The 24395-nt window shown below is 49.6% G+C and overlaps 2 protein-coding genes across 2 annotated transcripts in view; one reads left to right on the top strand and one right to left on the bottom strand.

Annotated features, from left to right (window-relative positions):
* Positions 1–1877: 1877 nt before the first annotated feature.
* Positions 1878–4355, bottom strand: adprs (ADP-ribosylserine hydrolase; the record flags this gene model as incomplete). Its single annotated transcript, XM_080549707.1, has 6 exons — positions 1878–2442; positions 2633–2733; positions 3007–3194; positions 3315–3522; positions 3790–3886; positions 4169–4355. 6 exons carry the CDS (start codon positions 4353–4355, stop codon positions 2093–2095), a joined length of 1131 nt encoding a protein of 376 aa, XP_080405833.1. The 3' UTR covers positions 1878–2092.
* Positions 4356–5619: 1264 nt separating this feature from the next.
* The window catches only part of LOC308151034 (zinc finger MYM-type protein 4), a gene marked incomplete at both ends in the record, with an annotated part of 36833 nt that continues 18057 nt past the window's right edge, over positions 5620–24395 (top strand). The window contains 10 exons of the mRNA XM_080523844.1: positions 5620–5775; positions 7216–7329; positions 8180–8935; positions 10934–10979; positions 12598–12907; positions 13726–13963; positions 18574–18786; positions 19261–19405; positions 20258–20373; positions 22625–23383. Coding sequence (XP_080379970.1) covers positions 5620–5775; positions 7216–7329; positions 8180–8935; positions 10934–10979; positions 12598–12907; positions 13726–13963; positions 18574–18786; positions 19261–19405; positions 20258–20373; positions 22625–23383 — 2853 coding nt within the window. The remainder of the gene's footprint in view (positions 5776–7215; positions 7330–8179; positions 8936–10933; positions 10980–12597; positions 12908–13725; positions 13964–18573; positions 18787–19260; positions 19406–20257; positions 20374–22624; positions 23384–24395) is intronic.

The following is a 24395-nucleotide window of genomic DNA, read 5'->3' as shown; positions in this document are numbered from 1 at the left end:
CATCCAGCTGCAGCCTCGCAGAACAGCTCTAGGATGCAAAGGAATGTGCAGTCCAGGACGGAAAGGAATGTGCCTTGCACGAGCTTGTAGCGTCAGCACTTGCCAGCTAGACCAGTTTGAGAAACTTCGCGAAGGAAGAAAAGTAAGTAGCGTAACTAACACTTAACATTTAAAAAGCGATATAAATTGGAGATCAGGTGAGACCAGGTGATTGATTGATTGATTGAAGATTGATTGATTGATTGATTGAAGATTTGCAAAGTACATATTACATACAAGGTCAACTAACAGGATAAAAACCCAAGAGAGAGAGTGAGACTAGGGTTAGGGTTAGGACTGTGTGGCGGTGTGTTATCAGACTGCTCAGCAGTGGGAATGTTGTTGCTTTTGTCAAACATAGTTTAACATCCCTAGCTAGCTGGGTTAGCGTGCTAACGGCCTTTGTTAGCTGAGGTTAGCTACGTAGCTAGCTGAGTCTGCAGCACATGACTAGCCCTAACCCTAGCCCAGGCTTTATGGAATTTGACAACAAAATTAACAATATGAAGCCGCAAGGGATTGTGTACTAACCAATAGTCAATGTAAACTTGAGCTACTGTGCCATTATTTTAAGTATTCACTTGCAGCCCTGCAAAACGAATTGTTAGCCCAACATTAGTTTAAAGTTCTGTTATATTTCAATTGCCTTAGTTATTAGATTAGATTCGATTCAAATGTATTGTCAATGTACAGTACAAGTACAGTACAGCGAAAATAAGTTTGGCATGTAACCGGAGTGCAAATATAACTATTATGTTATATTAACTATTACTATTATAACATATACTATGTATATGCAGGTATGTACAGATGGTAAATAAGAGGAATGGTGAATATAAATATATGTATAGGGTAAATATGTGTATAGGATATGAACAGCAGTATTATACAGCAATATTATACAGTATTATACATGACTATATTCTATGCAGGTAGGCTATGTCTATAAGCTATTTTACAGTATTGTACATGAACTCTGCTATATGCAGGTATGACTATGAGCTATATGTGGGTTTGTCAGGGGGGTAATCCAGAGTCTTCTGGTCAAAGTTATGTCTGTGGAATCATCTAAGAACGTTCAATTTGACCAATTAGGCCCTTTCTTTTTCTAGATGCATATAACATGTCAGAGAGAAAGGTCGTTGCCAGAGCTGAAAAGATGCAGCACCTGCTGCCAGCAGTTTCACTGTCCTTTCTGCGATGCAATGGTTTTCAAGCCAACACTTCTAAGTAAGGTGAAGAGGCACTTGGAGGGCCATTTCAACCGGGCAGTTTTCCATGAAGGTAAAGTTGGCCAACATTCTCTGGGAAATGCAAATGGAGTTGCAGTAGAGACCAATTCCATTAGAGCAATGAATCAAAACTAACCCTTCTGTGACGTTTGTGGGAGGTATATGATTTAGATGTTGTGTAGCATATTCAATTGACAAATGATCATAGAATAATAAGGTAACACTTTAAAAAGGATCATTATAATCAATAATAATATTACAATTCTATGCTCTGTTATAGGGTATACCATTCACAGATGTGGGTTACAATGTAACCGAGCGTTACATTATCACTGCATCCACTGCCAGTCAACAATTTTACGTCGGGTGGACGTCATCAACCACCTTGAATCGTGCAAGCACAACAACCCAGCTGCAGCAACCACCGCTGCAGTGACTGCCACTTCCACTGCAGCGACCACCACTGAAATCAGTAGCTTCAGTTTGGTAAGGAAGGTTTGATCCCCTTTAATCAATCACACAAACACACATCATACGGTTTACTGGATAAGACATGAAAAAACTTTTATTAAATACTTTCCCAATAAAAACATTCATAACGCACCATGGTTAATCCATGTAGTGTTTCTTTTTCTTTTTAATATAACATGATTGTTCAACAAAAAAGGGCAAACAGGGAACACCAGGATGAACATGATGTATGATGACAGATGTGTCTGAGCAAGTGTGTGTGTGTGTGTGTGTGTGTGTGTGTGTGTGTGTGTGTGTGTGTGTGTGTGTGTAGTGTACATGTACATGTGTGTATTCGCTCAAAACAAAAGTCACTCTGTGCTTGTGTGTGTGCTGGTGTGTGAATGTGGCTGGTTGTCGGCTCCCTCTGCTGGTGCCTGCTGGTACAGCGTGTGTAGGTGTCCGGCTGTCATATCGGCATCCTCCACCCCTTCACAGGAGCGCATCCAGGTCTGGGGGATGGCATCGACCCCATAGTGAGCCCCAGCGATAGCCCCCGCCATGCAGGCGATAGTGTCTGTGTCTCCTCCCAGGGCCAGGCTGTAGGCCATTGTCCTCTCCAGGCCACCGTAGTGCTCGGGCAGCCCCTCCTGAGGCTCCAGGCAGTGCAGGACACAGAAGATGGCCGTAGGGACAGAGTGCAGCGCTGCGATGCCATTCCCTGAGAGAGAGAGAGAGAGAGAGAGAGAGACTAATTGATATCCACTCTGTAAACTATTTACATTACATAATACTTGTTACATAATAACAAATCACAAAAAAGAATAACAAAATCCTGGAGGTTCAAACCAGCACACTGACACCAACACAACACCTTATTAATGATGTACCCCAAGGGCCACCATACTGACCTAGCTCGGAGATGACCTCCTCGATGCTGACCCCGTTCCTCTCCATCAGGTCCTTCACCCTGTGGAGGCGGTCACAGAACGGGAACTCTGACTCCTTCAGGCTGGAGGGCCCAAACGAAGGGATGATTAGGAGGACAAAAGAGAGGAAGAGAGAGAGAGAGAGAGGGGGAAACGAAAAACTGGCATGATTACACTAGAATTGTGAAGGGAAACTGCATTCCTAAAGAGTCCCCCCCCAGGGTACAACTGATATAGCAGGAGGGGTTTGGAATCCCACTCTGGTGCCGAGGTCACCCTGCCTTGAGGAGGTCTCCCTGTCATCAGGCCAAGAGGACGTTTGGGTCTTTTCGAACCCCTGTCCCGGTCACACTTACACCCTGGCGTCGTTGCGCGCGGCGTCCTCCGCCTCCACCTCCTCCATCTCAGAGATGAGCTTGTTGATGAACTTGTGAGGGCCCGCCAGCGCCCCCTGGAGGGAGAGGTGGACCGCTAACGCCTGCAGCACGGCGCCGTTGTACCCCAGGGAACACGAGTGGGTCAGCATCGCTCCCAGTCTGGAGTACTGAGAGAGAGGGAGGGAGAGGGAGAGGGAGGGAGGGGGGTGTGAGGGGGTGTTAGGCAATAAGACACAGCTGAATTGTAGTTGTAGTGTAGCAGATTTCATCTTCTCCCTCCTCCTCACCCTCCTGACGTCGGCGGGGTTGCTGAAGGCGAGGGCGAAGGGAGCGGCCCTCATCGCGCCGCCGTTCCCGAACGAGCCGCGGCCGTTGAACTGAGCGCGCGCGGGCTGGAAGACGTCGTTGAGGTGCGGGGAGGCGAGCTTCTTCAACACCTGGATCACACCCGAGCCGTAGCCCCTCCCGGGCGACAGGCTGTACTCCTTGGCAAACCTGCAGCAACAACAACAGCACAGAAACATTCCATTGCATCAGCCCGGTAACACAAGGTAGCCATTTTGAGATCCTAAAATACAGGACCATGATTGAAATAAATCTTTCTTGTTTTTTTGTGCCATAACACTGATGTTAGTATTTACTGTGTTCTAACCATTGGATTGGTGTGTGGCTGTATGTGTATACTGTATTTTTCAATTGATCAATCAATACAATAAATCAATCGATCCAGATGAACCCCGGAGTTTCAGGAGGTCGACCCACCTGCGGGCCATGTCTTGTTCATCGAAGCCCGCCCGGGTCAGAAGGGACTGGACCACACAGCGTGTCATGGCCGTGTCGTCACTGTACTGGAGAATACCTGGGAATATAGAGACGAGGGGAAGGGTGATGATGGACGTTGACGGATGTTTGATATCGGGCAAATTTACAGAGGACACAGGACAGCAATGTCATAAGCTGCACACTTAACTGATTAAGAGACGAAAAAGGACCAACTTTTACTTTGTATTATCCGAAGTAGGATGTAATTGTTTCAGGCCGTGTGCAAAACATTTCAATGGGATTTTATTGCTAGGATTTTTTTTCTTTGACTGAGTTTCTCATGCATGACCTGGAAATGACACTGGCTTGTCTCTCTCACCGTCGCCACGACTCTCATCCTCTAACCCGTTGAGATGCTGCAGGACGCGGTCCATAGGGACCTCTTCTGCCCCTTCAAACTCTCCGCCAACGCAGTCTCCCAGGACCGCGGAGATCAATGCGCCACGGAATCGGGACAAAGACGCCGGTCCCCCGGCTCCTAATCCCCGTACCGCCGGCATGGCCATGATGCGATGCTGTAGTGATTGATTAACCGTCAGTGGAGAACTGTCTGCACCCTTCCTCTCCTGTCAAGCAACTGATCGGTGTGAGCGAGAACAAAAAAACCAAAACAGTCCAGATGTCCCACTTCCTGTGGACGTTTTGTTGACAGTTTGACCTGAGTGAAACGCTCAGACTGTCGCAGCCAGAAATACATCACACAGAACTGACACGTATGAGACCGTTGTGCCGCATGCTGTTCTATCTGCTACACTTCTACCTGCAACGTCCTCAACGCCTACCGAACTCTACGTAATATACGCACCGAAACAAAAATGATCTTAGTTTTGTTATTGTCCTTCTAATCGAGTGAGATTTAAATCACGTCGTACATATATATATAGGACGCTAGTTTATTGAGAATGTGTACATCCACTACTTGCAACTGTCCCGGTGGGTCGCTGAATAAAGTCGTAAGATAAGTCTAGGAGACAGACTGATGCGCATATATCGGTCATTACGTTACTAGTGCAAGCCGAGAGGGACAGTTCGATGGAAGAGACTCCTCATGGAAACAACAATGCCCGCCCGATGAACATTCCTTTCTAATAGCTTATCAAACCAGTACGGTGTGTTCATTGGCAAAGTTCCCTGGCTTTTGCGTCGAGGGCGGCTTTTAATTTTTGCATTATTCTTGCGAAAGATACCAGGGCGCACTTCAGAGGCATAGCGAGCTGAGTCATTTGCGCGCGACTCAAATATGGCGGAGTCGCAAGAATCTAAACGATCTCAGGTGAAAAAACTGCACCATCTCACCAAGCAGACAATTAGATATACAACTGTTTGTGCACGAAAGTTTGTGTCTTGGAATTGCGAGGTTTCACTAATTATAAATACGGCTTTAGATAGATTGGCCTGCCTCAGGGTGAATGCACACATCACCATGGGCTTGTCTGCAGCACTCTGACTATCAGGATTTGCAATGTGATTTCGCCAGAAATGATCGAACTGATTTAGATAGAGGGTTTTAATCAGCCTCCTACTTAATAAGAAATGGCATATGATTGTTAACTAAGCTATTTTGTTGCATGACAGGACATCTGCACACACACATACACACATACACAGCTCATAGATGTGCTTGTCTCCCTACAGCATGAAGCCCGGATGTCGGCACTGTTCGACGAGGTGAAGAAACTGGGTCCACCGAGCGGCCCTGCCTTCTCTGCCCGCTCAGGGTCCATCTCAGGCAGCAGTGACCAGAACCGAGGGCCGGAAGAAGAGGACAGTATGGGCAGCAGCCGGAGTGAGGAGAGGGAGGATAGAGGAGGAGGAGAGGGAGAGGTGGTCCCCCCCAGCTGTGTGACTGCGGAGGAGGAGGAGGAGGAGGAAGGGGTCGAGCCAGGCTCGGATGACGAGCTGGAGGGGGTGCCCGTGTACCAGGCGGTGGAAGAGGAGGAGGAGTGGAACTTCGCGCTGGAGGAGCTGGACAGAGAGACGGATGACCTCCCCAGCGAACGAGCCGCCAGCACGGGGGCAGAGGCTCAGGACGATCCCCAGGCTGCTGGGCCCAGGGACGGAGGGGAGGAGAGAAGGGGAGGTGGGAGCCCGGTGCTAGCCCACCCCACACCCACCCGGTCACCAGAATGGAGCTTGGGTAAGAAACACGAGCACCTGTCAAGCACCTGAACAGGTTAAAACGGGGGAGGCTGAGGTTAGGAATCGGAGGGAGGGGTCACTTCCACCAGCCGACACCGAATGACACGTCACGCCCATTTCAGTGCTCGCTGGAGCCTTGGAATTCGAAACATTGGGTATTTTATTTTTTGGAGAGAGAGTTTGTGGTCTTTGTGCGATGTTAAACTTTGACCTTTTGCCGTCAGATGGAGATAATCCACTCCCGTCGGAAGGTGTTGGAGCCAGTAGCCAAGAGGTAAGGAGCTGTTTGTGTTTGTGTTTGTACCAAGACATATGCGGAGGCCTGTGTTAGCAATGTGGGTGTTGACGTTAGCAAGGTGGATGTGTGGGAGGGGTCAGAGGTCAACCTAGAGGAAATATGAGATAAAGCAGGAGGAGTAACTCCAGCAGTAGGGGCTACAGTTTTACTACACAAATGTAAAAAAGTGTTTTATTACAACTACCAAGGCAAGGGAAATGCTATCATATCATATGAACGACAATGGTTGTGTCCCTACTCCATCCATCCTCCCTCCCTCCTCCATCCCACCGCCATCCCTCCTCCATCCCACCTCCATCCCACCTAAGAGCAATCGGATCTAAAGTGAGAGATCCGTAGAGATATGACAAAAAGGATCGGTGAGAGAGACAGAAGGGATGACATGCAGGACATGTCCGCGGCCGGAATCGAACCGGGAACCCTGCGGTTACATGGTCAACGCTTAGTCCGCTACGCCACCTAAGCGCTAGGGTTTGGTACAGAAAATCGGTACCGGTATATACCGGTTACTTTACATTCGGTATATACCGTACCGAATTGCAAAGGAGATTTCGGTACCTAATTTCGGTACTTTTCTATCTCGCCCCCTGGTGTCCGGTGTCATGCAACAGTCAACTGGTGACTCGTGATGTCACATCGCCTGTTAAATTTCCACTCAGTGTGTGTCGTGGTAGTGAGCTGAGCAGTTGTGTTACGAGTTAAGAAGAGAGTGAAAGCATATATACTAAATTATTATATTATCTGAATTGTATTATTATTATTATTATTATTATCATCATCATATTATCGAATTTCGCTAGCTAGTGTTAGAGCAAATTATCAATAAAAGCAGCCTGTTTCGTTTCAAGATGTATAAGAAAAGATATTTAATATTCTTAATATTCTAAATATATAGTTTAATATATTAAACTCCTTTTAATATTCACTAGCCTAGCTACGAGGTCACCAAGGTCACAGAGAATGCCGAAGGCCCTATGAAGCGTTCTAAAGTGTGGCTGCATTTCACCCGACTCGACGAAAACAACGCAAAGTTTGTAGGAAAGGTAAGTTTGGAGTCAAAATGCTTAAAATCATTCGCGTGTAAAGCAGGGAACACATCTAACTTGATGAAACACCTGGCAACGCACAGGATACATTTAAGGGTAGGAGGGTGCACCGTGTTTGACAGCTTGCGCAACCCGAATGTAAAGTAACCGGTATATACCGGTACCGATTTTCGGTACACTACCCTACTTGAAAGTGCACCTGAAAAATCAATTGTCATGTCATCATGGACCAGAGAGGGGGAGGGGAGTAGTAGTAGCTGAGCGGCAACAGAGTTTGGATTTTGACGAGGTGGAGGGCTCCAGTTCATCAGAGTTATATTTCCTCTTGGTCTTCTTGGTTCTGGGGGCTATGCAGGCCTCTTCACTAGATCCCTTTTCTAAGAATATTCTGATGTCCTTGAGGGGCTGCCGAACAAGTGTGTACTCGTATTCGACATCAGTACCAACGATAGGCACCCCCAGCTTAATGGAGTCCCCAAGGCTCAGGAGTTTTATTTAAATTTATTTTAATTTGAGTGTATATTTAACTAATATATATTGTGCCTCAGCAATAAAAAAGGGAAAAGCTGTTTAATGTTGTCGACCGTGTTATTATATATATATATGTCATTTTAAAAAATCAAAAGTACCGAATTAAGTACCGTTTCGGTACCGGTACAGTTTTTAAAGTATCGGTTAGGTACCGGTACCGGATAAAACCCAAACGATACCCAACCCTACTAAGCGCCCCTAGGGGAATGTGTTTATAGGAATGGGGCTAGTAAGTTGTGTATGCCTGTATGTCTTAGCATCTGTCCTGTCTGTGTCCCAACTCTCACCCCTCCTTCCTCCTTGCCTTGTCCTCCAGAGGTCAGAGTGTGTGTCCCCAGAGCCGGAGGCGGGGGAGAAGGACAGAGAGAGAGGGGCCGAGCCCCCCGTCTCCCCCCTCATGACCATCAAGGACGAGCCCATCGACGAGGGCTACGACACGGCCCTGCTGCCCTCCACCAGGAGCATCAAGGAGGAGCTGGACCACCAGGAGGTCTGCCTCCTCCACAGACCCTCCACACAGACCCTCCACAGACCCTCCACACAGACCCACCACAGACCCTCCACACAGACCCACCACAGACCCTCCACACAGACCCTCCACACAGACCCTCCACACAGACCCTCCTCCACAGACCCTCCACACAGACCCTCCTACACAGACCCTCCACACAGACCCTCCTCCACAGACCCTCCTCCACAGACCCTCCACACAGACCCTCCTCCGCAGACCCTCCTCCACAGACCCTCCTCCACAGACCCTCCACACAGACCCTCCACACAGACCCTCCACACAGACCCACCACAGACCCTCCTCCACAGACCCTCCACACAGATCCTCCACACAGACCTCCACACAGACCCACCACAGACCCACCTCAGACCCACCTCAGACCCTCCACACAGACCCTCCACAGACCCACCACAGACCCTCCACACAGACCCACCACAGACCCTCCACACAGACCCACCACAGACCCTCCACACAGACCCTCCACAGACCCTCCACACAGACCCACCACAGACCCTCCACACAGACCCTCCTCCACAGACCTTCCTCCACATACCCTCCACAGTACCTCCACACAGACCCTCCACACACCCTCCATACACACCCTCCACAGACCCTCCACACAGACCCACCACAGACCCTCCACACAGACCCACCACAGACCCTCCACACAGACCCTCCACACAGACCCACCACAGACCCTCCACACAGACCCACCACAGACCCTCCACACAGACCCTCCACAGACCCTCCACACAGACCCACCACAGACCCTCCACACAGACCCTCCTCCACAGACCTTCCTCCACATACCCTCCACACAGACCCACCACAGACCCTCCACAGACCCTCCACACAGACCCTCCACACAGACCCTCCACACAGACCCTCCACACACACCCTCCACACACCCTCCACACAGACCCTCCACACAGACCCTCCACACACACCCTCCACACACACCCTCCACACACACCCTCCACACAGACCCTCCACACAGACCCTCCACACAGACCCTCCACACAGACCCTCCACACAGACCCACCACAGACCCTCCACACAGACCCTCCACAGACCCTCCACACAGACCCTCCACACACCCTCCACACACACCCTCCACACACACCCTCCACACACACCCTCCACACAGACCCTCCACACACCCTCCACACAGACCCTCCACACAGACCCTCCACACAGACCCTCCACACACACCCTCCACACACACCCTCCACACACACCCTCCACACACACCCTCCACACACACCCTCCACACACACCCTCCACACAGACCCTCCACACAGACCCTCCACACAGACCCTCCTCCACAGACCCTCCACACAGACCCTCCACACAGACCCACCACAGACCCTCCACACAGACCCTCCACAGACCCTCCACACAGACCCTCCACAGACCCTCCACACACCCTCCACACACACCCTCCACACACACCCTCCACACAGACCCTCCACACAGACCCTCCACACAGACCGTCCACAGAACAACACCTTGTTATGACTAAAGCCATTCTCTTGACACACTTTGGATGTACTCAAAGTGCAGCACAATGTGTGGATGACTGCATGAAGCTCCCCACCCTGTTGATTTGATTAGAATTGTTCTGAAGCCCTATTCGCCATGTGGCGGAGGTCGTCTGTGATCCTAATCCTGTGTAAGAACAAGCTCAAATCAAAACAAAATCTTGAAAGATGATGAGATGGGTGACATGGCTTGTTACTTCTATTATAAATTGATATTATCTCTCTATATAGAGAGAGATATCTTGTTGCATACGAATGCGATCCCACACGAATGTGCCGCATGAAACACAGACGTTAGGGGGGGGGGGGGGGGGGGGTAATGTCTAAATCACATGAGGTCCCCAGATAATACTAGTCCCGTGAAAATAGGGCTTTTGTCTGTGGTTCTGACTATGTCTATTCCAGTGGAGGACAGGCTCGTTGTGATGCATATATATGGAATGAGGAATGGCTGGGTTCCCACAGGTCCTTGAAATCCTTGAAAGTTTGTGAATTTGAGGAAAAAAAATCAAGGTCTTAAAAGTTTTTGAAAATAGACATGGGTCATTGAAAGTGGGTCATTGAAATCCCCTCTCTCTCTCTCTCTCTCTAAATATATATATATATATATAATAATAATAAAATACTTAGCATGTCAACTTAGCTCGTAGTAAATACGTCTCTGTATTGCTTAACTTTACACATATTTCACAATATATTGTTTTGCTGCGCTGTGGTAGAGAAGGCAAGAGACCATCTAGTGTTCACACATTCATTCTCTTTTTCATTGTTGTCTGTGAGCAGATAGTTCCTATTATATAAATTCTCATCTAGATCTGTCTCAAACTATGCTGTGTTGGGTCCTTGAATTTGGGTCTTGAAAGTCCTTGAAAGGTGCTGGAATTTGATGTTTCAGAAGGTGTGGGAACCCTGTGTTTGATACCACTCTACCTCCACCTGCCTCCTCTTGACTGAAGTCCCTCTATAACGTGTGTGTGTGTGTGTGTGTGTGTGTGTGTGTGTGTGTCATTTGTTGCAGGAGGAGCTGAGGATCAGTTCAGTGACCTCCTACGGCTCCCCTACAGGTGAGGAGGCTACACACACACGTCTGCTCAGCCATGTTGGACGCAGGCTAGTGTTCTGTGGCTCATCAGGCATTTGAGCGTCATAAAAATAATATGTTAAACTTCCAATTCTGAATATATGTCACACAGTCTGATCATTTGTTCCGCATGTCGGCAACCAATCAAAATGTTCTGACCAACACAAACTCGCTAGTCAAGCCGTAACACTGCAACAACGCAATGGATTGGGTGAGTAATCCCCACTGCTACCTAGTTAACTAGAACACTACTTTACATTGTTAGCAGGCTCACAAAACAAGCTGTGTTAGCTGACTAGCGACGTGTCGTTGATTTTCAACAACCCGAGAAACGTATTCCCATTTTTAAAAAGAAAAGTCTGATCATTACATCAGATCCCGACATGAGGACCAAAGCTTTAGAACGTGTCACGTATGAGTCCACCATATCAACCGTACTAGGGCTGCACGATTTGGGGAAAAAATCGAATTGCGATTATTTGGACAGATATCGCGATTGCGATTAATTTGCGATTAATTTGTTTTTAAATAGCAAAAAAAAAAAAAAAAAAAAAAAAAGGAAGTTTTTGTAAAGTGTGGCCATATCTCCGGCTAGGAAGGTCGTATCAACGTGCAGTTTGTTTGTACGTCTTCAGGGGACTTAGAGGCTCCCTCCTCTAGCACCCCCACAGCCCGAGCTACGAGTGAAAGAACTAAACTTACATTGTTGCCTCTGGATGTAGCGACTGTTCCACGACAGGTCGTGCACAACACCTGTTTTTGTTGCACATCAGTCGTCCTAAATCCGAAATACTTCCACACAACAGAAGTGCTGCTTTTCTTCGGGACTAAATCGTCCAACGTTGCTTCTGGTTCTGCTGAAGCCATTATCCACCATGAATGTTGCTATTGCTAGCTACCGAAACGTGGGCGTTTCACGTGCGATGTTGTTGGTGTGCGTTCATTGACGTTGACGTTCATTGACATTCATGTTCATTGTTGACGTTCATTGTTGACGTTCATTGACGTTGAATCCGACGCGCTGTATGATGTATCCCATACGGGTAGTGGTGGTCTAGTGAGTTGGACTTGTGATCAGAAGGTTGTGAGTTCAAATCCCGCCTGAAACCACACCACTACTAGTGTGCCCTTGAGTAAGGCACTTAGCCCTCAGTTACTCCAGGGGGAATGTCCCTGTAATTCGTAATTGTAAATCGCTTTGGATTAAAAGCGTCTGCTAAATAGCAAAAAAAAAAAAAAAAAAAAAAAAAAAAAAAAAATTTAAAAAAAATCGCAGGCAAATCGCAGGCTTTGCGATTAGCTAATCGCATCATTTCAAATCGCGATTTCGATTTAAAATCGATTAATCGTGCAGCCCTAAACCGTACCATACCAAAAGTACCATACCATACCATACCATACCATACCATACCATACTATACCATACTAGGGTGTGTGAATGGGTGAACGAGAGGCCGTTGTAAATCGCTTTGGAGCAGCAAAAAAAGCGCTATATAAGTGCAGTCCATTTACCATACCATACCATACTGAAGCTTCATCACAGAGCTTTTATATGATTCACAATGAAAAACATGACCCCCCCCCCCCCCATCCTTCCTCAGCTCCGGCCCCCCAGACCACCTCCTCCTCCGTGTTTAGTCGGGGTGTGGCACCCCAGTTAGGAACTGGACCGGGAACCAGGACCGTCCCCCCAGCGGTCCAGCCCACCCCGGCCCCTCCTCCTCCTCCCCCCCAGGCCCCCAGGCCGGCCCCCCCCATCCGCATCTCCTGCTCCGGCTGCTCCAAGGTGCTGCTCAAGGGCATGACAGCGTTCCAGAGGAAAGGCTCCTCCCAGCTGTTCTGCTCCACCGTCTGCCTGACTGGGTTCAACCCGCTCGTCACCAAGCCCCGCAGCTGCGCCCAGTGCCTCAAGTACGTCAGCCAGGCGTTATACAACCTCTCTCTGGGTCTCCTCCCTCTCTCTGGGTCTCTCTCTCTGGGTCTCTCTGGGTCTCCTCCCTCTCTCTGGGTCTCCTCCCTCTCTCTGGGTCTCTCTGGGTCTCTCTCTCTGGGTCTCTCTGGGTCTCTCTCTCTGGGTCTCTCTGGGTCTCCTCCCTCCTCCCTCTCTCTGGGTCTCCTCCCTCTCTCTGGGTCTCCTCCCTCCTCCCTCTCTCTGGGTCTCCTCCCTCTCTCTGGGTTTCTCTCTCTGGGTCTCTCTGGGTCTCCTCCCTCCTCCCTCTCTCTGGGTCTCTCTCTCTGGGTCTCCTCCCTCCTCCCTCTTTCTGGGTCTCCTCCCTGCCGCCTCCCAACTGTCGTTTGTGTTTCCTGAGGGTTTCTGTGTCATGTCGTCGTGTGTGCCACGTCTCCAAACGGATGATAGAAGTATTCTGTTGTGTTGTTTTTCATTATTATTATTTATTATCGGCCAGACCAAACGCCCAACTGCCTTATATTGTCCGAGTTATCGGCTGAGTTTATTTCACGGGGGAAGTTTGTTTCTTGGGAGTAGAACACACTGAATGGAGTCTAGCCAAAAGCAGAATCTCCGTTAAAGGTGTCGTGTGTGTGTGTGTGTGTGTGTGTGTGTGTGTCTCTCTCTCTGTGTGTGTCTCTGCGTGTGTGTGTGTGTGTGTGTGTGTGTGTGTGTCTCTGTGTGTCTGTGTCTCTGTGTGTGTGTGTGTGTGTGTCTCTCTGTGTGTCTCTGTGTGTGTGTATCTCTGTGTGTGTGTTTGTGTGTACGTGGTCTCCAGGGAGATAGACAACCCAACGGAGGTCATCTCGGCCATCGTGGAGGCGGGCGGCACCACGCGGGACTTCTGCAGCCAGTTCTGCATGGTGGTGTACAAGCGCCGGCGCAGGGACATCGAGCTGCTGGGCCGGGAGAGGGAGAGCATCCCGGCCGCCCAGATCACAGCCCTCAACACGCCCAGCGTGGTGGACAGCGTGGAGAGCATCCCCAAGTGCAGCGTCTGCAACATAAGCTCCATGGTAGGGGACAGACCTCACCTCCTTGTCTAGACCCTTCCCCCCTCTATGCACTTGTCTACACCCTACCCCCCTATACACTTGTCTAGACCCTTCCACCCTCTATGCACTTGTCTACACTACACCCTACCCCCCTATACACTTGTCTAGACCCTTCTGCCCTCTATGCACTTGCAGGGGTGCAAACTTGTCACCTTTCTGCTAAATTAGCTGTTTTTACTTCAAAATAGTCATCCACGTGAATCCTGTAGATTCGAAGATTAGAAAAAAACATGTCTACGTCTCTTCCAAGTCACATGATGACTATTCTTCTAACTAATCTTCCTGTCTGCTAAACACCTGCTAAATTGCAGGTGTTAAGGTCAGGGCTGCCGCTACTTACACGCGCATCATTGTTAGACCACCGTTAGTGCTAGCAATATCCATTTAGCACCTTTTTGGCCCATCACCAGTTTGCACCCCTGAAAATCAATGACCCCACTGTTGTATAGGAACGAACGGACATACACGCGTGGTCAGTTGCAAAACCCACTGAGCTTTAATTAACTTCCCACCCTCCAAGACCAAACCTCAAACTGCTTGAGTCACATAATGAATATAGCGCCCCTACTGGCGATGTGTAATAAACTAATAAACCATAGCATAACCTATGTTATCAAACATAACATTTCCCCCCCCCCTCCGAGAAAGAAAGAACATGGCAAGATAAGCCCTAATACCCCACTTGAACAAACCCATATAACCAAGTCCATGAACTGCAAGGCCTGAGACTAAGTATGGTAGGATGTGGCATAGTCCTGCAAGGGAACAGGTCGGGTTCTAAGCCGCACTGGCCTGGGCTCCAACCCCATAGGCTCTTGTGCTGGTGCCGCATCCGGTACTGGATGAGGAGGTGGGCCAGGGTCAGTGCCCATGGCATAGAGAGACGGTGGTGGGGCTCGAGCTGCAGCTGTGTGCCCGGAAAGGGGAACTGGCACTTTCCTCAGTCTCCTAGCATGCCATCGCGAGCCGTCGTCGAGCAGGAATGTAGCAGGCTCCAACAAGCGTCTGACCTGCCTGGGCTCTCCGACCAGAATGAGGCCATCTTGTTATCTCGATGTGGGCGTCGAGCCCTGACCCAGACCTGGATGGATGGTGCCCTTGCCCTGCGTGTTTTGTCCACCCTCTTCTTTGTCTCCTGTTGTCGTGTGGCAATGGTGTCCCGGATCCGGGTTAGTGAGCTGGCCTTGAGAGTCCTTCCAGCTGGTGCTCTGAGCCTATGCAATGGCAATTCTAGCTCTCGGCCGAGCATTAGGAATGCCGGTGACACTTGTGTGGTGGAGTGTGGGCTTGCCCTGTAATGTAGCACGGTCTGGTTAAGTGCTACTTCAAAAGTGCAGCCTTGGGCCAGGTGTGCACGAATGCCATTCTTCAACGTACCATTGAAGCGTTCCACTCCACCATTGGCCTGCGGGTTGTAGAATGCCGTTCTGATATGCTTGACACCCCGGCTGGTGAGAAAAGCGGAAAACTCAGCAGACGTCAGCTGCGTCCCGTTGTCTGTTGTCACAACCTTTGGCACTCCCCAGCGTGCGAAAAGGCTATCCAGTATACGTATTATGGTGTGTGACGTCACTGTCCCCACTGGTACCACCTCCGGCCACTTGGAGTGGAGATCATACACGACCACCAGAAAGCGCTGGTGGTGGGGAAGACCGCGGCCATGGATTTCCCCGCAGATGGACATGCTCCCAGGGGCGAGGAGGCCAGGGAAGAGGTTGTAGAGGGGGAGGTGCTGGAAGTCCAGTCGCTGAGGAGGCATGCTGAGCAGTCCCGGACAAGACCTTCAATGTCCCGGTCGATGGCCGGCCACCATACTAGGTCGCGGCACCGTTGCTTGAGTTTCACAATTCCCAAGTGACCCTCATGTGCCATTGACAGGACGCGTGCGCACAGGGCACTTGGGATGACAGTGCAGAGCCCCCTCGAGACACAGGTGTCTGCCCAGCAGGACAGCTCGTCTTTCACCCTGGCGAAAGGCTTCAGCTCTTCAGGAATGTGGGGTGGCCAGCCATTTCTGATGAATGTGCACAGTGTAGACAGTATTGGGTCCTTGTCTGACACTGCCTTCAGTTCCTCGAGTGTGACTACCTGCTGCAGAGGTGCGTAGAGTGTCTGGATGAGAGCTGGTTCTTCATCGTCTGTCGGTTCTCCATTGCTTGATGGAACGGAAGGGGTTGGGGCTGTGATGGAGCGGGAGAGGAGGTCAGCCAACACGTTGTCCCTCCCTGGTGTGAAGGTGAGGTCATAATGGTACTGGCGAAGACGTTCCGCCCAACGGTGAAGTCGCAGTGGCTTGTGACCCAAACCTGATGTGGCGAGTACTGTTGTGAGGGCCTGGTGATCTGTCCTGATGGTAAAATGGCGGCCATACAGATACATGTGCCATCTCTCGCATGCCCACACACAGGCCAGTGCCTCGCGTTCACCCACGGAGTATCGCTGCTCTGTTGGCGTCAGGGCCCGGGATGCAAAAGCGATCGGCCTCTCTGTGCTGTCCTGTACCTGGGACGACACAGCCCCAATTGCCGCAGCAGAGGCGTCGCAGGTGAGGATGGTCGGGCTGGAAAGGCTGAAGTGGGCCAGAACTGGAGGCGAGGTTAGTTGTGCTTTTAGTGTACAGAAGGCCTCTGCCTGTGCTGGTGACCAGTCCCAGGGCTCATCCTTCCTCAGGAGCTGGCGAAGGGGTGCCGTCGTTTGCGAGTAGTGGGGCAGGAAGCGCAGATAGTAGGCGGTCATCCCCAGGAAGGAGGCAGCCTGTGAGGCGGAGGTCGGTTCTGGGATGCGCTGTATTGCTTCTACATTAGATGAGAGGGGTGCGATACCTTCAGCTGAGAGGCGGAACCCGACGAACTCCACTGTGGGGACTGCAACCAGCCATTTCTCTTCATTCAGAGTCAGGTGGTGCCTGGCGAGCGCCTCAAACACTCTGTGCAGACGTGTGTCGTGGGTTGGTCAGTGCACCACAATGTCATCCAGGTACACCGCCACCCCTGGGACCCCTACGAGGATTGTGGACATCACCTTTTGAAAGCAACTGGGGGCAGAGCTAAGGCCAAAAGGCATGCGTGTGTACCAAAAAACACCAGCATGGGTCACAAATGCCGTCAGGTCCCGGCTGGCTGGGTGAAGAGGCACCTGAAGGTAGCCTTGGCGCAAGTCTAACTTTGAGAATATTGTTGAGCCATGGAAGAGAGTGGTGAGCTCTTCCGCTGTAGGCAGAGGATACTTGTCCGGAATGACAGCTTTGTTCACCTGGCGTAGATCTACACAGACGCGTAGTCCCCCCGTCTTCTTCTTTGCTACTATACACTTGTTTATTAGGGTTGGGTACCGAAAATCGGTACCGGTAGGTACCGGTTACTTTACATTCGGTATGTACCCGTACCGAATCGCAAAGGAGATTTCGGTGCCTCATTTCGGTACTTTTCTATCTCGCTCCGGTGTCAACTGGTGACTCGTGACGTCACATCGCCTGTTAAATTTCCACTCAGTGAAAGCAGCGAGTACGGAAGGATAACGAGAAGGTTGCTAATAGCAACTTCCGCTAGCGGGTTGGCATAACGCGACGCTCGACTTATGGGTGCGTTCCGTAAACTCGTTCTGGAATTCTGATCACCACTCGTGGAATGCATCTGTCCAATCAAATGACTTGCTCCCCTTATGACGTCGGGCCCAGTGTGCGCTGCGAGGCTCTCAGAGCGAGTTTAGAACGATAGGGTTTAGAACGATAGGCACCCCAAGGCTCAGGAGTTTTATTTTCATTTATTTTAATTTGAGTGTATATTTAACTAATATATATTGTGCCTCAGCAATAAAAAAGTGAAAAGCTGTTTAATGTTGTCGACCGTGTTATTATTATATATATATATATATGTCATTTTAAAAAATCTAAAGTACCGAATTAAGTACCGTTTTGGTACCGGTACCGTTTTTAAAGTATCGGTTAGGTACCGGTACCGGATAAAACCTAAACGGTACCCAACCCTATTGTTTATACCCTATCCCACTATACACTTGTTTATACCCTACCCCCCTATACACTTGTTTATACCCTACCCCCCTATACACTTCACTAGACCCTACCTCCCTATACACTTGTCTAGACCCTACCCCCCTATACACTTGTCTAGACCCTACCCCCCTATACACTTGTCTAGACCCTACCCCCCTATACACTTGTCTAGACCCTACCCCCCTATACACTTGTCTAGACCCTACCCCCCTATACACTTGTTTATACCCTACATCCCTATACACTTGTCTAGACCCTACCCCCCTATACTCTTGTCTAGACCCTACCTCCCTATACACTTGTCTAGACCCTACCCCCTTATACACTTGTCTAGACCCTACCCCCCTATACACTTGTCTAGACCCTACCCCCCTATACACTTGTTTATACCCTACCTCCCTATACACTTGTCTAGACCCTACCCCCCTATACACTTGTCTAGACCCTACCCCCCTATACACTTGTCTAGACCCTACCCACCATGCCCATTTTCTGTCTTGAAACAAACTAATCTTCCTCTTTCTCCCCTTTCTCCCCCCCCCCCCCCCCCCCCCTCCAGGTTGAGCATGAGGTGTCCCACCAGGGGGCGCTACACAGGCTGTGCAGTGACCGGTGTTTCTACTCGTTCCGCTGCACCCACCACCTGGTGATGAACAGCTGCTACAGCTGTGGGATGTACTGCAACAGCAACGCCTCCAACTGCCAGATCCTCCGCATGAGCGGAATCAACCTCAAGTTCTGCAGCCCCACCTGCATCTCCACCTACCGACAGGTGAGTACCTACACACACACCCCTGACCCTTAACCCCCCCGCATCACCACCTACACACACACCCCTGACCCTTAACCCCCCCGCATCACCACCTACACACACACCCCTGACCCTTAACCTCCCCGCATCACCACCTACAGACAGGTGAGTACCTACACACACACCCCTGATTTTAGACATTTAGCAGACGCCTTTATCCGAAGCGACTTACACACACACACACACACACCTGCATCACCACTTAGAGACAAGTGAGTACCTGATTTGATTAGGTCTTTAATACAGTACATCACCATTGTTCTCCAACACCAGAAGTTTCTAGAACTGGATGATACATATAGACATATACATTTTGGTTTTGACTGATCAATGATTTGATTTATTTGGTTGATAATGTATGTATTATTTGATTGATTGATAGATTGATTGATTGGTTGGTTGGTTCCCCCCCCCTGTGGTGTGTGTGTGTGACAGACGAGCACCAAGGTGATCCCGTGCCCCCGCTGCAATGACTGGAGGATCATGTCCGACATGGTGGAGAGTATCGACGTCCACGGCAAGGTCAAGCTCTTCTGCTCGTCCAAGTGTGCCCCCAGCTCGTCTCTCAACTCACTGTCAGGCACGTGCCCCACCTCACTCTGGATGTGTCACACTAACGTAACCTTTTTATTCATAGAAATCTCCATTTTACCAGGTTAGTTGAAGTTGTGGACGTGTCAAATCTCTTGTAGGAGACAGACCAAGCCTGGCCACACACACAGTTACAGACATACCTACACAATTAGTGCATACATCGAGACCTTGCACGTTAAACGATAGATTGGTACGACATAACTAAAACTGCTGAGGAAACTGATTGGATGAATAAAGCTGAACCGGGTCAGTGTTTCCCATTAATGGCCACACAAGCGTTTTCTCCTTGTCACGCAAAAACGAATCTCTGGCGACACAGAGTCGCGTATTCAGTACACTGGGCATGCGTGTACTGGTAGACCCAGAAAATGATTAAAATATAATAAACAGTACCGTAAAATAATAGAAATTCATAAATTTTTATTCATTCGGTAGTATTGTCAACTCCTAATAAATCTTCTCTCCACTTACATTACGTCTGCATCCAAGATATGGCATGTATACGTTATTCATCTGAGCGGACTCGTGCAGCCGTGAGGTGCAAACCATATCAAATCTTCACCGTTTCAGACAAATCCGGCGCCGTGTAGCCCAGGCCTTAGAGGGTCCAAGGTCCACCGACCACGGTCACCCAAAAGCCTGGGGGGAAACACTACGTGTTCCTCAGCCTCTCGCTTGCGCTGAGAAGCTTTCATTCTGACACATGGCTTGGATAGAGAAGGCTAGCTACAGTGTATTACTGTATTCTAACCTTCCAGCTCAGCCAACCTGTGACCTTGGTAATGATGCCAAGAAATGGCATCCCATAATGAGTCCTCTCCCCCCCCCGGTCCCACAGGAAAGAAGTTCCACTGTACCTTCTGTAAGGGGCTGGCTGTGCCCGAGTACCACCTGGCGAGCATCGACGGAACCATCCGGAACTTCTGCTCCATCAATTGTGCTACCTCCCATCGGGTAACAACAACAACATGACAGCATACCATAAACAACATGACAACATACCATAAACAACATGACAGCATACCATAAACAACATGACAGCATACCATAAACAGAAGTGCAGTGCATACAGAACTGCCACAAGACTGTTAACCTGTCGAGGTGCCCCACGGTGGTGTAGCGGTCTAAGCACTGGGGCCCACCGGGGACTGGGTTCGAATCCCAGCTCGCCAGATCCGGATATGGCTGGGGCACACACGGGGAGCGGCATATTGGGCGGCCGCTCCCGAGGGCGGGTATAGGAGTATTTCCGGACAAGGATCCGTCGCGCAACACCGCCCCCTGGGTGCCGGAATAACGGTGCTGGGCTCGAGGAGCCAGTCAGCTAGTCTGCCTGGCGGCCTCCTCTGGGACTGCCGGCCACGGGGTCGTGCGGCGGATCCTATGCAATAGGCAGGGGATAATTGGATGCTAGGTTGGGTTCAATTGGCTACCAAATTGGGTGAAAAAGGGATAAAATCTGAAAAATACATAAAAAAAAATAAATAAAAGACTGTTAACCTGTCGAGCTAAAGCGAGGCTGATTCCATACAACCCTGCATGCAAAGTTATTTGAAGGGTGTAGCTTAAGGGCGCTTTTCCATTGACCAGACGGTACGGCTCGGTACGGCTCGGTACGGCACGCATTTGAAAAGTTCGGAACGGTACGGGTAGGATACGTTCTCCATTATACACAACAGACCTGGAGCGAGCGGGGACAGTAGGAGGAGTTAAGTGTCATAAGAGCACTTCACTTTAATAAGTGCTGGTATACAGCTCAACGGGGGGAAATGCGATAAGAATTATGTCAAAATGCAGCACTATCATGCACAGATCAGCCTTAAAACATGTAACGTTAGATATATAACGTTAGACAGGGAGCAATGTATTTCTATGGAAAGGCTGTGCTTGACGCTCCCATTGGACTGACGGCGGGGCTCATACAATCTCCGCGTTTGTTATAGATACCGGAGTGCTCCGGTGTATTGCTGGTAGTCAAATATATTTATTTATACAGCATATGGATGTTACGTGCCTGTTACTTGTCGCTTTCAGTTCTAGTAGATCTAGTAGTTCTAGTAGATCGCGCAACCAGGGAAACGCCGACATGTGTTAAAGGGAGCAAGACGTGAATCTACCGGCATTTGGCTCACGGCGAAAATGCCTGGTCGGCACAGCTTGGGATTCCATGGAAATTATAGGGAACTATGTGTGAAAGAGGCTTAAATGTTGAAATAACAGTAATACCATGTTCATTGATAAAATGACATAAGGGATGAAAAGGGGGGATGGCAGTTTTAGAAGGGGGATGATGAAGCGCGCTGGACTGGGGAACGGTCTAGCATAGGCACAGCACATCGCCATAATAGCGATTTTTTTTGTTATGTTTGTAAATAAAACTTATATGATGCATTGAAATGACATTAAACTAAGATAATAAGAAGGTTATCATAATGTTTCTAATCTTTATTAATAAGTTATTACAGACACAGTAAGTGACATTTTCCGAGAGTGAAATCTGTTGAAATCTGTTGAAAAATGGCGGTTAGCAATGAACTCTATGAACATGGGACGACGATTTCCATTGACCAATCAACGGTCTGCAGCGTCACACGTCACACACGGCCTGGCACAAAAGTACCTTTCTCTCCTAGTAGTTCCTAGTCAGGAAGGGTAGCTAAAACGGCCCGTCTCGGCCTGGCTCGGTTGGCAGTGGAGAAAGCAAAACAAACCGGGCTCACGCGGCCTGTCACGGTACGGCACGGTAGTGGAAAAGCGCCAATAGTGCACCACAAAAAGTAAGGGGCTGTTTCCCGAACACAGTGAAAATCTACTCCTGGGATAAATTAGATTTTGAATGGAGAATCCCCATTGAAGACGCTTCTTAGTCTAGGACCAGACTTAGTCGGTGTCCTTGAGGATCCTCTTTGAAGATGTTTCTTAACGCCAGCTCACATCTAGGATTCGCAACGCAACGGGTCAGTTTTGGAATGATGCAGAGAAAAAACTCAGCAGACATTCCAAAGAATCCAGATGTTCTGCTGAGACTTGAGTCAAATCGCTGGTGTCGCCTTGCAACTGCTGTCGCAGGGTAATTTGGACCGCTGCAACTCGAGTTGCGTTTCGTTGCGAATCCTAGATGTGAACTGGGCTTTAGTCTAGGACCAGACTTAATCTGTATTCTAGAAGCCAGCCCTGAATCTACTCCTCTGTCCTTGTCCAACAGACCGCCTACCACATGACCTCAGCCCTGCACCAGGTGAACGGTTCCACCCCCAGCCCCATGGCGGCGCCACCTCACTGCGATGCCCCTGGTACAGAAGCTTTCAACGGACACCACCCTTACCCCCAGCCTCTGGGACCCACCACTGTTCACCACTATGCCCCAACCCAGTCCACCACTGGTCACCCCTATGCCCCAACCCAGTCCACCACTGGTCACCCCTATGCCCCAAACCAGTCCCATCCCTCCACTGGTCACCTCTATGCCCCAACCCAGTCCCAGCCTACCACTGGTCACCCCTATGCCCCAACCCAGTCCACCACTCGTCACCCCTATCCTCCAATCCAGTCCCATCCCTCCACTGGTCACCCCTATCCTCCAACCCAGCCCACCACTGGTCACCCCTATCCTCCAACCCAGTCCACCACTGGTCACCCTTATCCTCCAACCCAGCCCACCACTGGTCACCCCTATCCTCCAACCCAGCCCACCACTGGTCACCCCTATCCTCCAACCCAGTCCCAGCCCACCACTGGTCACCCCTATGCCCCAACCCAGCCCACCGATGGTCACCCCTATGCCCCAACCCAGTCCCAGCCCTCCACTGCCCCATACACCCCAGCTGCCCCAAGTTGGCCCAAGCACATTGGGCCTTACCAGCATGACATACCCCAATCGGGTGGCCAGCGCTGGTCAGCAAGACTCACCTGCTACCAGTGCTGCAAGCAGTTCAGCAACAAGCCGGAAGTCTTCCAACACAAGGTAACTAGCTCTTACTTAGACTTAGATCTTGCTTCTCACTAACTTGGTTCCAGATCTAGGTGTGTGTGTGGGGGGGGTGGGTTCATTCCATGTCAAATCAATGCAAAAAATATGACTTTGACACCAACCATCCACCATCTCAGATTGCTCCAAAATGGTTTCTCTACTTAGAAACAGATAAGATGAGTATTCCTGCAACATTATTTTTTGTAGAAATATCTCTTGAAGTGTGGTAATTCATTGTACCTCCATGGATTGGCCATTGTTTTAATTTCGTAGGATTCATATTCAATAGAATTCAAACCCCAATTCCAATTTGGAGAGACTATCGGTCTGCAGTGTCAGTCTGAGTTTGGCCTGGTGTTGGAAATAGGGGTGGGACGATTAGAAAATGTCATGTCACGATTATCGTGGGCAAAATAATCGCGATCCACGATATTATCGCGAGAATAAAAAATAAATAAATATATATATATGTTTTTTAATGCCAATAAAACACACTGTAATCACTTTAACTTAGATTTTGTTGTATTTTTAGGACATTTTAAGTCAGTAATTCAAATTCAGATTCTAGTGGCACATATCTCTGGCCATAATCCGGGTCCTTAAGAAAGAGCAATTCCTTTTCGGCCAATCAGCACCTTTCATTAACGTACCCAAGGAAGTTTAAAGAACGCACTCCCAGTGTTGCCAACTTCCAGAGCCCCTTGGCGACTTAATTAGTCAAAAGCGACCAGCGACAAATCTAACTTCCTTTTCTGGTCATTTGGGGAATTACTGTAAAGCATCTAACATATCCTGTATTCCACGGTTCACGTTACAACCGAGCTCAGGAGAGATGAGTAGGGATACAGTCTATGGCGAGCGAGGGTTGCCGTCTCCTCTCTCTCTCTGAACACTCTCTCCCTCAACACTCTCTCCCTCAACACTCACTCCCGCGGCCAGTCTGATAGCAGCCGCGGGGAGCGTACCGTTGTTCCCCGGGTCCTCGCAGGGGGTTCGGGCAAAGTTC

The sequence above is a fragment of the Nansenia antarctica genome, assembly GCF_963989245.1.
Source record: "Nansenia antarctica genome assembly, chromosome: 1".
Taxonomy (NCBI): domain Eukaryota; kingdom Metazoa; phylum Chordata; class Actinopteri; order Argentiniformes; family Microstomatidae; genus Nansenia; species Nansenia antarctica.
The sequence above is the reverse complement of the archived record's forward strand: the minus strand, read 5'-3'. Positions and strand labels throughout refer to the sequence as shown.